This window comes from Sceloporus undulatus, chromosome 1 (genome assembly GCF_019175285.1).
Source record: "Sceloporus undulatus isolate JIND9_A2432 ecotype Alabama chromosome 1, SceUnd_v1.1, whole genome shotgun sequence".
NCBI lineage: Eukaryota > Metazoa > Chordata > Lepidosauria > Squamata > Phrynosomatidae > Sceloporus > Sceloporus undulatus.
Window position 1 is genome coordinate 12,915,713 of NC_056522.1, and position 15,984 is coordinate 12,931,696.

At 41.4% G+C, this 15,984-nt stretch overlaps 1 protein-coding gene across 6 annotated transcripts in view; it reads right to left on the reverse strand.

The window, feature by feature from the left end:
• VRK2 (VRK serine/threonine kinase 2) overlaps positions 1 to 15,984 on the reverse strand; it is an 85,232-nt gene that overhangs the window by 34,269 nt on the left and 34,979 nt on the right. For all 6 annotated transcript variants that reach the window (XM_042469061.1, XM_042469053.1, XM_042469070.1 and 3 more), the window contains exon 8: positions 6,334 to 6,466. In XM_042469061.1, the coding sequence (XP_042324995.1) occupies positions 6,334 to 6,466 (133 nt within the window). The remainder of the gene's footprint in view (positions 1 to 6,333; positions 6,467 to 15,984) is intronic.

Below are 15,984 nucleotides of genomic sequence, written 5' to 3' on the forward strand. Positions count from 1 at the left end.
AAAATGCTTCCGGCAGGTCAAGCAGTGCAATTGTCTCAGTGCCAGAGAGACGCAAGAGTCCCATTTCATTTTTTCCTAATGACCAACGTTAAATGACTGCAGGTCTTAGCAGTACTGGCAAATTATCAAGGCCCTCTACATTACATGGTCAATGGTCCTTTTAATAGAAAAAGCAATAATATATAGTTGTTTGCGCCAAGTAAAACTCGTTAAAAAGTATTAGTTTAAGATAACAGTTCAAGCAGCTATTAACAACCACAAATGTTTGCAGACACCACACATGTTCCTCCAATTGGGTAGCAGGAGGTGAGCAGGAGGAAAGAGAGAGGGCAAAAGATTAACACAGCACAACAAATAAAGCTTTCTTTTAAAGCATGGGATCCATTAACATATATAGCACCACCAGTGAATATGATATTTTAAGCAGAAATGAGGAAAGAAAAGTTATGGATACAGCTCTCAGAATCCCCAGCCAATAAAGCTAAAAGACGGCCGCCCGACTGAGCTGGCAGGCCGTGTTGCCGCCGGAGCGGTGACGCAGGCTTGGTGGAGTGCCCCAGCACGCTTTGCTGGGGCATGCTTGCTGGCGATTGGTTGCTGGGGAGGGAAAGGGAGGTACTTCCGCCTCTGAAAGGCTGCTCTAGGGGGCGTATAGTCCCTCTCTATGGTTGCCTCGGTCCTCCAGGGTGACCGATTGGTTCAGCTGCTCTGGGGGCGGGGCGACTCCCTTCCCAGCAACCCCCTGGGCATGGCCTATTTAGGCCCAATTGCCCAGTGCACGGGTGCCACCCGCCCTCCGCCAGGGTGTTGGTGTTTGTCACAACTTTGGGGCAGCAGCAGAGGGTCTGGATCTGGTGGTCATGGTCTATATGGTTGCATAGCACTGTATCGGGAATCCCTATGGGACATGGGAGTGATGAGGACATGCGTTGTGGCCATTGCGGGGGCCATAACGTGACACCGCTTCCCGGTGACTAGGGGATTTAATTTGAATGCAATCACTAGGTTGCATGGATATGAGAGGGCGTTCCATCAACCCCTAGCTCATCCCGATATCTTGCTGATATATGACTGGCCAGTATCTTACAACAGTGGGTTGTACGATGATCCAGACCTCATGCTTTTGGCCAACCCTACCTTTTGGCTGCTGGTTTTGCGTGAATAAAGTTGTGGCCTTTCCTCCACATATGCTCATGTCTTATTGTGGCACCGCCCTCCCAGGCAATGGCCATGCTGACAAGGGATTCTAGGTGTTGTAGTCCCACAAAGTAACTTTTTCCAAGCTTTGGTTTTAAGAAACAGATTGTGAAAGGGGGCATAGTTCTGTAGAGATGTATGAACACATTTTTGAAAACAAGCAAAGAACAGTACTTACAAAATCTGCTGGTGGGTGGTGTGTGTCTTCTAAATAGAAACATCCCTTGACCGCCATGACTAAAGTGAAATTATAGTTCAGTATGCTTTACAACATGGGAGTCTTAAGTTGGGTCCCTTGTATCTAAGTCCAGTTGGATCCAATCTGGTGGAAGGTGATGCAGGACTTAGAAAAAAAATGTTTTTGTGAGGGTAGAGCAGCTCCACAAGAACCTCATGCTAGTTAGGGAGATGTGGTACAATAAAAAAAATGTATTAAAAATCCAGGTTTTAAGGAAGTTAGGGGATTCTGGAAGATGTGGCACAACAAAATAATGTATTAAAAATCTAGGTTTTAAGAAAGAACGCATGGGGGGAGGCACAGTTCCGTGGCAAAGTATACATTGTGGATGTAAGTTCAGTTCCAGACATCTGTACTTACAAACATCTAAGGAAGCTTGGAAAGACCTACTCCCCCTGCCCTTGAGATCCAGAAATGTGCTGTCCATTAAAGACAATATACAATACGAGGTTAGACAGAGGCAAGGGAGGGGAATATCTATAAATGAAGTTATATCTACTTAACAGGAAATTGTGGAATAATGCCACCTTGAGTCCCAGACTGAGAGAAAGGGATATAACTAAAGTGATGGTTGGATGGATGGAAGGCCATGCATCTCAGTCTCTCTGATGTGGGGCACTAGTAAGTCTTTTTCCAATGTAAAATCACAGAATGATAGAATCTTATAGCTGGAAGGGACCAAAGGGGTTATGTATTCCAACCCCCTACCATGCAGGTATACACAACTAAAGCATTCCTGAAAGATGCCTATCCAACCTCTTTTTAATGACATGCAAAGATGGAGTCCCCACCACCCTCCTAGGTAGTCTATCCCACTGTTACAGTAAAAGTTATTCCTAATGTTTAGGTAGAATTTATTATCTTGTAGTTTGAATCCATTGGTTCACGTTCTAGTCTCTGAAGCAGCCAAAAACAAGCTTTCTCCATCTTCTACATGGCAACCCTTCAGATATTCATGTAACTTCTCAGTCTTCCCTTCTCCAAGCTGGAAAATATAGTTCCCTAATTCATTCCTTTGGTCATCTTCCCCTGAACACATTCTTGAACATTACTTAGCGATCGGTACCCTATTTGTACCCACTGGGAACAACTGTTTTGTTTCTTCCTGGAAACTTGACAGGGATCCACACCAGTCCACAGACTACCGCTTTGACTAGCATTGGCCTAATGGACTCAGTCAAAGGTTCTACAGAAGAGATACATTTTGAGAGGGAATTGGAAGGAAAAGGAGACAGCATCCTGGAGGTGCCATGGTAGGAAGGAGTTTTAGCAAGAATTCCAAAAGAGAATAAATTAAAAAATAAATAAATAATCTCAAGTTAAACAAAAGTCAAAGTTTGACAATAATCACTCCCCCACATACACGCATACACTAGCATAACATCAAAATTGACTTTGTGTCTTGCTGACATAGCAACTGAGAAAGTTGTGCCACATTGACCACTATTGACTGCTAGCAATGCAGCCATCGGAGGGAGGGGCATACATGCCGTGCCATATATTTCCAATATTGACCGTCCCCTCCTTTTCTAGGGCTCTTTGGGTTGGCTATTGAATTTGGACTGCAGTGTAATAAACAGCTGAGGTTTAATTAATGGTAAATGAATACAAGACACAGGTTATGACTTTAACTAATTAGGGAATTGTTGAATTAAGTCTGCCTTGGAATGCAAGGCAGTACAATCAATATCCAATAAAAGGACTATGTATGTAATTTACCTGCAAATGTGTTTCCAATACCGTCAAAGTGAGTTTAAATAAGTAAGATATATGAAAGGCTACAGGGGGAAAATATCAAGGTTTCTTTTTTTAAAGTTAACACTTTCTATACCTTGTAAATGAATAAGAACGGACAGGGAGCCAAAATAATTTCATACAAAAGTAGAGTTAACTGATCCATGAGCAGAGAAGGAAAGAGCTGAGGAGGAACTCAAGTAATCACAGAAAGCCCACCCACACTACGTAATTATAGCACTATGATTTCACTTTAAATGGCATGGCAACATCTCATGGAATTCTGGGTAGTGTGTCATTTGGTGAAGGACTAGAGCTTTCTAACTAAGAATTCTAAATGCCCCTCCCTAAACTGCAAATCCCAGAGTTCCAGAAATGGGGGGGGGGGGGGGAGGAACAGGTTGTACAACCCTACTGATCTGACATACACAAATTCATGCATAAAGTGATCAGATGTCAAATTAACTTTACCTGGAAAAAAAGTATTGCACAGATCTCAAGTAGTGGCCACATGATTCTGTGGCCCCTCCAAAGTGTGAAAACAAATGGCATTCATTTTGTCCTACATGCATATAACCATAAGCTATACCCTGCACTTAGAGATTCTGCTTTGTATCCCACTGCAACAAAAGATTCAGCAGCAGAGCCTTTTCATTTATTGTACCCTAACTGTTGAAAATTCTCATCAGGAAAGCCTACCTAACACTGTGTTGCATATTTTTCAGTACACAACCAAACTCTGACCAGAATGGCTTTTGCAAATGCAGTGTTTTTGTTTACAGTGTGACATTAAAGGAAAAAAATCAGTGCTTTACGTATGTTTGGGGCAGGTAACATGTGTTTTTCCAATTGTGAATGACAGCAAATGCTTTGGCCAGCTAATTTTCAACCTATGCCCATCCTTGACCTAGTTAATTTCCTTGTTCTGATCAGCCACCCTCATAACTGAAGTTTCCCCAATATATATGTATTTTTAAAAATCTTGCATTGAACAATAATGCTTAAGGGTTAGTGATGACATTCAATACAGTTCACCAGACAGACAGGGTAATTTTCTCCATGCTGCTGCAAAAGGTCAGAAGTGTATATTTACCCATTAAAGTATTCATTATTAATGTAAGGATATTATTTGTGAAGCTATTATTTGCATGAAGCTTTAGAGTTTACCTCATTCACTTTCACAACCATATCCCCACTCATGCCTTTATTTTCCATTGCATGCTACTATACAAAGAGGCACTCTTACAAAAGCGTGTCTCTTTGACTATGAGTAGAATCATAGAGTTGGAAGGGGCCTTAAGGACCATCATGTCCAATCCCTTGCTCAATGCAGGGTCTTCAGCTAAAGCATCCAGAACCGTTGTTTTGGGAAACTGTTGCCGCCTGGGGCAAACATTTCCCAGAGGGCCTGAGTGCACAAGGCAGATTGTATTGGAGAAGGTGATCCTGTGGGTAACCTGGACCCAAACTATGTAGGGATTTAAAGGTAATAAGCAACAATAACATTTACATTTCTACATCACTTCATACTGAACTAAGCAGTCTCTAAACAGTGTAAGCCGTTGCCCCCAACAAGTTTGGTACTCATTTTACTGATCCAAGAAAAGGATGGAAGGCTGAGTAAACCTGGAGTCCTACAAGATGGAACTCATAATGATGGGCCTGCAGTACTGGCATTTAACAACTGCACCAGCAGTGCTCCTATTCTGTACTTTGTACATTGCTCAGAAACTAACTGGCAGCCAGTGGAGTGATTTTAAGATCAGTGTGATGTGGTCATGCATGGGTGTGCCTGTAATCAATCTAACTATTATATTCTGAACCAGTTGGGAGTTTCCAAACTTGATACAAAGGCAGCCCAATGTAGAGCACATTGCAGAAGTCCAGCTTTGAGGTTACCAGCATATGCACTACCATCTCTAGGTCTTCCAGTTCTAGGAAAGGGCACAGCTGATGGATCAGCTGAAGCTGGTAACAGGTACTCCTGACTGTCACATCTATCCGAGCTGACCTTTGGAGGGACAGATCCAGGAACACTCCCAAACTGTGAACACTCTTTCAGGGGAACTGTAACCCCATCCAGAACTGGTTGACACACCTCCAAACCCAGGTTAGGACCCTTGATAGTAAACACTTCTGTCTTGTTTGGATTCAGCTTCAATTTGTTTTTCTTCATCCAGCCCATTACCTCTTCCAAGCATTTGTTCAGAGGAGACAACACTGTCTTTAGCTGTGGCTGTTTCTGAAGGCATGGAATAGTATATTTGGGTGTCATCAACATTCCACCCCATGCCTGTGGATGATCTCTCTCAGCAGTTTCATGTAGATGTTGAAAAGCACTGGGGATAGAATGGCATCTTGTGGAGCAGCTATCCCCAAGCACCACCATCTGGAACATGCCTAAGAGATCAAAACCACTGACAGTGCTTCTAATTTCCAACTCATCCGGCCAGAAGGATACCATGGTCAATGGCATCGAATAGCACTGAGAGGTCCAAGAGCACCTGCAGGGACACGGTCCTCTTGTCAATGCTCAGGAAAAGATCATCCACTAAAGTGACTATAATGGTCTCAACTTCATATCCTGCTCTGAAGCTGATTTGAAATAGGTCAGGGAACTGTGTGTTGTCCAAGACTTCCTGGAGTTGGAACTAGCTTCTCAATCACTATGCCCCCCCCCCAAAAGTAGATTTGTAATTATTAATGTCCAGAGGATCCAGAAAGGGCTATTTTTCTAGCATCTGCGATGCTAAAAATTTGAGGCCTGTTGTGTGGCAACTGTCTCACTTTGACTCCTCCTTTTATAGCTATACCCCTGTTCTAGCCCCAAAAGGAAACACAATTCCAATCTGATTTGTACCAGGCCACAGCATGGAGACACCAGATCTTAGAAAATATTACTTTTTGTACATCTCCCAGAATCCCTCATTCAGCAGGGCCATGCTGGCTAAGGGATTCTGGCAGGTGTGGTCCATTAATGTAACTCTCCCCAAGTTCTGGACTGGAACACATGACCTCCTAGGGAGAGAGGAGTTCTCTACATAGAACTGAAATCCACTGCTGCTTCAGTATGCTTTACACATCCAGATAAGTGATTTCTTCTGAAGTGTTTGGGGCAGCAAGGGAGGAGAAAAAAAAAATGAAGAGGGGAGGGAGAACCTTACCTACTCCCTTGTGCGCATCTAAGCTGGTAAACTCCATTGTCCCATTATGGCCCTTTTTAGGATTTTCTTGATACTGTTTGTGGTTCCCATTGGGACAATATCTGTAGGCAAGTCCATAATCAGCAAGATAAACCTGGAAGACATGAAGAGAAAAATGAATGATGCTTTCGTCCTCTGAAAAGTATAACCTTTCTAATTAAGCCAGAAGAAAATGGTGGCTTAAGGACACTCTTAGATCTGCATTTTATTAAGCCAAATGGCACCGCCAGATAAAATATGTACATCTGGGGGCTATTAAGAGCTACCCTCCCCCTTTCTAAGTTGCCTCCCCCTCTATGCCCCCCAAGCTTATTTCAGAGAAATACAGGATTTCAGTCTATTTTGTGCCTTCACTCTCTTCTCTCCAGGTGGGGATCCAGACATCATAAAGTGCAATATGTCTTTTATCTGTCTTCATGCTGCTTGTGGGACCCCTTCTCCTCTTTACTAAACACACTCACACACAGAGACATGACAGAATCCATCTTTCAACAGCCAGACCTTCAACAAGTTCATAAAAGCTACAATGATGGGAAAGAAGGGAAGGAAAACTTTCACAAACACTGGCTATCTAACATACTAATTTCAGACCCTGGTGTCTGGAGGTGGCGGGGCAGAAGGAAGGGCTTCAGGGGAGAACATCTCTTTGTGGTTGAGTGGAACACCTTTTGAAAGTTTTCTGAAAGCACCTCCCCACCCCCCGGGAAAGAAAAACGAACCTTTTATCAACCTGAAAAGAAATGTCCTATGGTCATTTTTGTAGTGTCTGCCATAGCGATAGTGATGTATGAAGCAGGCACAGCTCTGCTATGAACCAAAGCTTAGAAATCTTCCTTTTCCAATGACAGCTCCCAGAATTTCCTTGTCATACTTAAAAGATTTTAATGTAAATTAAAGATTTTCATTTAAATTTAAAACTAAAAGCTTTGAATTTATTTTCACATACATGCATGTTGAACAGGGATTCTGGGAACTGCCCGCCCCCCAAGTAACTTTTCCAAGATTTACTCTCAACCACAAATTGTCTTACTGCAACACCATTTAACCACCTTGATTTCTGGGTTGGGGGATATCACAGCACACTCTCCTTTTGTCTAAAGATTTTAATTTTGCATATAGGTTTTCTTCAGAAAACACAGCACAGTTTCAAGCTGCCTGTTAGTTCCAGTGGTGTTTACATGATTCAGATGATCACTTACCATTCAGCAACTGATTAAATGGGATTACTCTAATTGAGACTAGAAATGAACCTTAGGGCATGAGTGTGTGCTTTAAAATCATCTGTTGACTTATGGCAACCCCATGAATTTCATAGGGTTTTCTTAGACAAGGAATATTCAGAGGTGGTTTTGCTAGTTCCTTCTTCCGAAATATAGTCTAAATCACCTGGTATTTGCTGGTGGTCTCCCATTCAAGTACTAATCAGGGCTGACCCTGCTTAGATTCCATGATTTGACAGAAGCTGGTCCCTTTAGGATATTTAGGTCCAGTTTAGGGGATTGAATCTATTTCAATGACAAAAATCAAAGAATTTTTTTTTTGGGGGGGGGGGGCTATAAAATAAAGTAATTTGTTTTTGTTGTGTGCCTTCAAATCATTTCCAACTTATGGTGACCCTAAGGTGAATCTGTCATAGGGTTTTCTTGTCAAGTTTCTTCATGGGGGTTTGCCATGGCCAGCCTCTGAGGAAGAGAGTGTGTGACATGCCCAAGGTCACTCAGGGGTTTTCATGGCCAAGATGGGATTCAAACCATGGTCTCCAGAGTCATAGACCAATGTTCAAATCACTACACCATGCTGGCTCTACAAATGAAGAAGGGAGGACACAAAACATTGAAAACACAGAAAATACCCAAGTCTATAGCTGGAAATAGCCATTCAGCTAGCATGGCCACCATGTTTCAGAGCTAAAAAAGATATTTGTAATGAGAGCAGAGATGAAATGGGGAAAGAAATATGATTCTTCAACTTCTTTTCATCTTTCTTCTTCCAGCCTACATACATTCAGCTCCTGATTTTGCATTGTATAATCCCCATTGTATAATTGCAAATGGGGAACTTTACTCCTTCCCACCATCCCCTCCAAACAATTTACTCTTTCATACTGAGTTCCAGAGGCATGCTAGCAATTTATTCTACCTTCTCCCATGTACATCCCATCCCAAACATGGATCAAGTGAGCTTTCACCATCACTAGCTATTAGTCTGTTTCCATCCAGAATTCAAAGTGACTTTTATGACCTATAAAGACCTGGGTCAAGACTGTTAACCTCAGTTATACTTTAGTTAACCAAGCAGGTGTGCTCCTAGGCATGACTTTTTTAGCACAAACTTGGGTACAAGAGGCAATTATCATTATTATAATTATAATTATTATTATTATTATTATTAACCTTTATTTATAAAGTGCTGTAAATTTACACAGCGCTGTACATACAATCTTTTCAATTAGACGGTTCCCTGCCCTCAGGCTTACAATCCAAAAATACATGACACAAAAGGAGAAGGGAAAGGAGGTGGAGAAGGGGATGATCAACGGTGTCAAAGGCTGCAGACAAATCAAGAAGGATAAGAACAGAGTAAAGGCCATTAGCCTAGGCCCGTAAAAGGTCATTGGAGATCTTAGTGAGAGCTGTCTCTGTAGAATGCCTTGGGTGGAAACCAGACTGAAAGGGATCAAGGATGGAGTTGGCTTCAAGAAACTCAAGACAGCGAGAATAAACAACCCATTCCAAAACCTTAGAAAGAAAGGGAAGAAGAGTAATCGGGCGATAGCTAGACAAGGAGGAGGGGTCAAGAGAAGGTTTTTGCAGAATAGGGGAAATGAGAGCATGTTTGAAGTCCGACGGGAAGGATCCTGTAGAGAGAGATTGAAGATATGGAGAAGGGAGGGCAGAAAAGAAGGAGCTATAGAGATTAGAAGACGAGTAGGAATTGGGTCAAGAGAACAAGTTGCAGGTTTGGAAGAGTTCAGAAGTGTAGTGAGTTCATCCAGAGAAGCAGGAGGAAACACAGAAAATTTTATTGGCGAGGGCAAAAGAAGATTATGAGCAGAAGAAGAATCGGGAGGGACTATCTCAGAGCAACTAGTGGTAATCTTAGATATGAAATAATTAGCAAAGTTATTAGGAGAGAATGATGAAGAGACAGGAGGAGAGGGAGGTTTAAGCAAAGAAATAACACAAGGAAAAGAATAGAGATGAGTTCCCATGCCACAAAAAAAGAAGAGCACCTTGAATATATTGGAGCAGATTTTTCATTCAGAATTAATTAATTAATAATAATTTAATTTGTTTTATTTACATACCGCTATTCCAAAGATCATAGCGGTGAACAGCAAGTAAGCTAATTAGCAAGTAAGCTAATTTGCCCCCAACAGTCTGGGTACTCATTTTAGCGACCTCGGAAGGATGCAAGCCTGAGTCGAGCTTGGGCCTTTTGCTGGTCTTGAACTCGCAACCTTGTGGTTTCGAGTGAATGGCTGCAGTACAGGCATTTAACCACTGCACCACCATGTGATATGAAACAACTACATGAGGTAAGCACTGTATGAGTTTTTTAAAAATTGTAATCTTCTACAGACCACTTGAACACCTCTTCCAAAATGTGTCCATGTATATTTTTTTCCTTTCATTCACCTGCTTCTGCTTTTCTAAGAATATCCATTTCGGTGGCCAAACTTATAGATCTATGTTTTTTTTAAAAAAAGGATGCTGCAGGCAGCTAGTGAAGCTTATCTGCTCTCCTCCTTCCTCTCTGTTTTCCTGTTCACACATACAGTTGTCCCTCCATATTTGCTAGGGTTAGGATAACAAAACCACCGTGAATATGGAAAAAACCGCAAATAACAAAAACACTGTTTTTACCTGAGAGGACATCTCTCTAAGAATCTCTAGGTCCTCCAGTGCAACTCTGTGGTCAATATCCAACATACACTGACCATAGAATGGCACTGGAATAGCAACAAATGGTCTTTCAGTGCAACCTTTAGTCAAAATTGACCACTGAGTTGCACTGGAGGACCTACACAGTCCTAGAGAGAACATATTAATGAAATCTATGAATAATCAAATCCGCAAATATCAAATCCGCAAATATGGAGGGATGACTGTACTTAGTAAGGGATTCCAAAGGAACTTGCTGTTCGTGTTGCAAGAAGATACCCGTAGCTATAGTTGGATCAGATGGAGTAGAATACTACACTCTCCCTACTCAGGCTTTATTGTGTTGTTTACTAGAGACAGGATTATGCAATCTAACACCAAAAGTTTGTGTTTCTCCCACTCTCCTTCACCATCATGTTAATGCTGCTGCTGCTGATAAACAAACTTCTAGTTAGAGAACAAGGAGGAGGCATAAAAAGACTTTGTAACAAGAAGCTACTTTCTCAGAGACTTTGTTGACAGAGGTATCTGAAAGATCATCTTCTCCCATATAAGCCTGCGCAGGGTTTTGGTCTGTATACAAATGCCAAAGGGTTCATGATCTCTCCAGCCTTGTGTTGTCCAAAGGGGTCTTAAACCCATGCTGCATCTGCACTGGAGAAATAATCCAGTTTGACACCACTTTAAGTGCCATGGTTCAATGCAATGGAATTCTGGGAACTGTATTTTGTTGTGGCACCAGAGCTCTCTGACAGAGAAGACTAAATATCTCACAAAACTACAGTTCCCAGAACTCCACAGCATTGAGCCATAGCAGTTAAAGTGGAGACAAACCGATTATCTGTGCAGTGAGGATGCAGTCCCAGTATAAAAAGACCTGCTGTTTGCCATGGATTTTGAGGAAATTCTGCAGTAATAACTGGAAAACCAGATGGCCCCACACACCCCATACCTGTCTTGTCATCATATCTGGTGAGAAAGGGTGTTTCTGCCCACGTGTGTTTAGCCAGGTGCCCTGTTTCCACCCTGGCAGACCATGATGGGAGGCCAATGGCAAAACAGGTACAGGGAACACAGTGGTAGTGAGTCCTTGGTGCAGCAGTGGGTGTCCAGGTGTGGAAACACCCACGCATTGCTGTGCCAACCCAGCAACTGACTAGAGGCAGGATAGCAGAGGCTTGGCCCGTACTATTCTGCCCATCTGCTTGGGACCTCTGGGATCAGCCAGAGGCCATTCTCTCAGTCCCAAAACCATCCTAGGCACATTGGATACAAGAGAGGTGGCCTATTCGAGATTATGGAACTCCCCTCAAAAGGAGTTTGAACTGCCTCCCTGCTATCCTTCTGCCAGCAGACAAACTCTGTCCTTCTGTGTAGGCAAATGACTACTAATACAGTCTGATATTTTAAACAGAATATGCTGGACTTTTAAAACATTTTACTGTTTTATTTGTTATTAGTGTGGTAATTTCAAACCATTTTAACTGGGGTTTATAATTGTATTTTAATGTATAATTTTATTGTTTTTTTACTGGAATCTTTTTAATTGTGTTCAAATTAAATTATGTTTAAATGTATCATTAACTATCTTTAATTAAGTTGCCATGCACCTCAACTCTGGGTGAAAGGTGAGATTTAAGTGAAATAAATAAATAAAACTCCATTAAGGTGCTAGGACAAGAAGTAAAGTCCCCATAAAATTAAATTATAGAGTTACAGAATGGTGATGGTTGCAAGCAGAGAGCTTAAGGAAATTAGTGCCAGTTAAAAGCTTGGTGGAATAAATAGGTTTTACATACTGCCCTCCAACATAAAAGGTTTCTGGGGAAATTTCCTAGGAAGAGATGGACCACCACTGCTAAGAAGACCCTATTCTGTGGAAGAACACAGAAATCAAAGATGAGCTTAAGAAAAAGAGAAGAGGGAAAAATGAGGCAACATTAAAAACAGTTGGCGTGAACAGTAGTATAATTCAATGTGCTGCAAAAGCTTCTGTGTATTTCTTTTCCATTAGCAACTGATCTTCAAAGCAACAAGGAAGAATCTCTGCGATAGAATCTATTTCTCTGACCAGAAAATGATTTGACTTTTAAAAAAAAGTCCAAGCAAGAGTACATAACCTTGTATGCTCTGCTCCAATTGCAAATGCTTGCAGAATTTGGAACTGAAGCCTCAGGGGCTAAAATAATAACAGAAAAGAAAAAGAGATGGAAATTATAGGTCATTGGCGGATAGGAAACAGATCTGTACAAGCACAGGAGCAAAGGCTGGGTTCTGTCAAATTAAGAAAAAAGAATTGTAGGCAACACTCAGTTTCTCTCCATCACATCTGCTTTGTAAGTATATAGTCCAGTGTTGATACATTAGAAGTGGGAAGCATGCCCCCCCAATGTTGTGGGATTGCAATCCCCAACATTTTTCACCATTTATTATTCTGGCTAGGGCTGATGAGAGTTGCAATCCAGCAGCATCTGGAGATTTGTATTTTGCCCCCACTGCTGTAAACCCATGCAAGAGCTATTCATAACCTTAGGAATGGAATGGGAAACCCAGGTATTGGACTGAAACTCCCCATATTCTTCCCCACTGGCTATGCTGACTAGTGGTGCAGACCAACAACATCTAGAATGCCACATAATCTTATAAGGGTTAGAACCATATACTATTTTTTTTTTTTAAAGAAAGGATAAAACGTTTTCAGTCTTGTAATTCTGAAAGATGCTCCTAAAAATTGGGCTGACAGGTAGCTTCCGATGAGTAAGCAGCAAGGACAAACTCTTTAATTATATTCCTTATTTAGAGCATTTTGCAGGAGTTCCACAAAGATAATAATAATAATAATAATAATAATAATAATAATAATAATAATAAATTATTTATTTATAGCCCACCCAATCACAAGGAATCCGGGCGGGTTACAGCAATAAAAATACAGAAAACAATAAAAATTCAAAATTAGCCCCTTCCTAGTCCCCAATCCCCCTCATTCCCTCCAGGCTGGAAGATACCATGGAGGGAGGGCTCTTTATCGAGTGTTTGGAAAGATTTGTTTGGAAACTCCCTAACATTTTCTCCCAATATCTTTCCTCCATAAAGCCACAGCATAAAGCACAATGCCAGAAAGAACTATTGGTTGTTGCGTGCCTTCAGATCATTCCCAGTTTTCTTGGAATTATTTGTTCAAAGGTTTGCCATTGGCTTCCCCTGAGACTATGAGAGAGTGTGACTTGTCAAAGGTCACCCCACTATTGCCAGCATTGCTTCCCTCTCCTCATTCTTTCTACTAATTTCATGTTATTTAGTAATTAGCAGTAGCAGAAGCAGTAGCATTTCCCATCAGAGACTCACAGTAACTATTTTATCAAGTAAGTACCCAAGGTAGCCTTGTAGTGCCAAAAGGCTGCAAAGATTTGCTGGGTCCTGTTTCCCTCTCTGAAGTCTTCTCAGACAACCCTAGTGGCCTAGAGTCAAGGAAGACTCAATGATCCATGAATGATTCCCAAGAAGCAGCTTCTAGCTCTAGTCTTTCTTTCATGAATCTCTACCCTGTAACCTTCTCAACATGCACCACTTGTCTCATATAATATCAAGTGTGCCCCATTATGCTTAGGCCTCCTGAGTGTGTGCTTAAATCACCAGTTGTCTTCCTATGTGCATATTTGGCATTAAAGTTCTCTTTTTTTTTTCCTTTTTACTGGGTTTCTACTCCACTTTTCCTTCATCTCTTCCATGAGGAGGGGGGCACATTGTCTAAGCATTGTCTATTCTTTTGCTTCTTGGTCCCTGGACCATCACTTTAAGTGTAAAGAATAAGCTTCCTATGGTGTACCATGATCCAAGCCCAAAATCCAACCATCAATTTCAGTCAAGTAAGTAGATGCACATATATGTGATTTAACATCAAGAAACCATTTTGCCAAAGATGAGATAGATGTCCTTGAATGTTATACAACCACATTGAGCCACAACCCAGGAGTAGTATCTTTCAAGCTTAGCAAGCATAAGCGGGTGGAGGAAGAGACCCAAAGTCTTAATTTGCCAGTCAGTAACTTAGAGAATCAACTTTCTGTGTCACTCTTTAACTAGTTTTGTGTTCTCCTGGGAGGCAAATTCCTGCCCTGAAAAATATGAGCAGCACAAGAGTGACCTTGCTCTTAATTTAACTATATTACTCTTGATGGGCTTTCTTCCTTTTCCCTCTCTCTTCTTTTTTAAAGACAGGCAGGCTTCCTTCTAGCTGATTCTGTTAAAATTACTGATTCTTGTTTGTCCTCCTGGCAAGTTTATAGTCTTGGGATGGCTGGTTTCTCTTTTTCTCCCTCTTTTTAAAACACACCATTTCTTACCCTTGTACTTCTTTCACCAATCTGGAGTGTGGCATCTCTTCCTGCAGGGGCAACAGCTTTTTAAGATTTTACTGATTATGTTTCTTACCTGATAGACCTTTACAAACTGCGAAACAAAGATTAAAGACTCGGGGCGGCGTTTGGAAATCTGGGACAAGGCATAAAGCTTTGTCAGGTTGACTGACTCTATTTTCTCCTGCATCCTCTAGTGGATTCGTGTTGCTTGGTACCCAGTCTAGCCAAGCCGGAAGAAAATAATGCATCAAGTCAGTGTGACGGAAGAAGCAAGTTAGTGGAACTGACTGCAGCTACCATATCATTGAGCTTAACAACATAAGGAGGTGTTCTTACCTAAATGCTGCATCAATCTAGGTAGAGGAATTGTTTGCTTAATTTTAAAAACAAAACAAAACACAAAAACAGTCACTAGGCATGCTGGTTAGACTTTTCTTAAAAATCAAAAAGGCTTTTCAGTGCTAAAGTAATTTAAATCAAAGATTTTTTTTTAAATGAGACAAAAAGAATAATCTCAAAAGGGAAACAAATATTATTTACCCAGTGAACAGGAATAAAAAGTCATAGCTTTTGGGTAGTCAAGGGCAACTTATGGCCCAATAAGATTTTTTTCAACTGCAACTTGTTAGCCAACCCTACTACATCCCTCTCACTGGAATATGGGGTTTCACATTTTAATATTTAGAGTAAAGCATGTTTTTAAAGGGATCACAACGACCTTTAGAACAGTAGGAATTTTCACTTGGGAAAGACATGCTGGTCCAAAGACATGTGGAAGACCTAGATAGCACTAAATAAAGCTTAGATACATTTGCGGATTACTGTGTCCTCTCCCAGGCTTTCTGTATATTTTCTCACAAAAGGGACTAAGTCCCATCGCAAAGCAGTTAAACCATATCTCCTTTTTAACCCAGGCTGTGTCCCTAGTCACCTTTCCTATCCACTATCATGGGGTCAAATCCAATCAAGGTTTTGTTATCCTATTGTCATTTCCATGGGAAGACCATCAGGTCTTTGATAACACTACAGGATTCATACCATGAGGGTATGAAATCAGATATATCAGCTCCAGCCTCATGTATGCACAGAGGGTCTCTCTCACTCAGTGTATCTCCCTCAGATACTGTCTGAGCCATTCTCCATTTTCCATGGATCTATATTCAGGAATGGTATATTCAGGACTGCATCTAAGGCCTGTTACAGACTGCCAAAATAAAGCTGCTTCGGGTCTCTTTGGAAGCATGCTATTTAAATGATGCATGCATCCTAAGAATCTGGAAGCTGCATCAAAGCTGCACTCCAGTGCTTAGGAATGGAGTGTGGCTTTGGCACGACCTCCGGACTCTTAGGATCCATGCATCATTTAA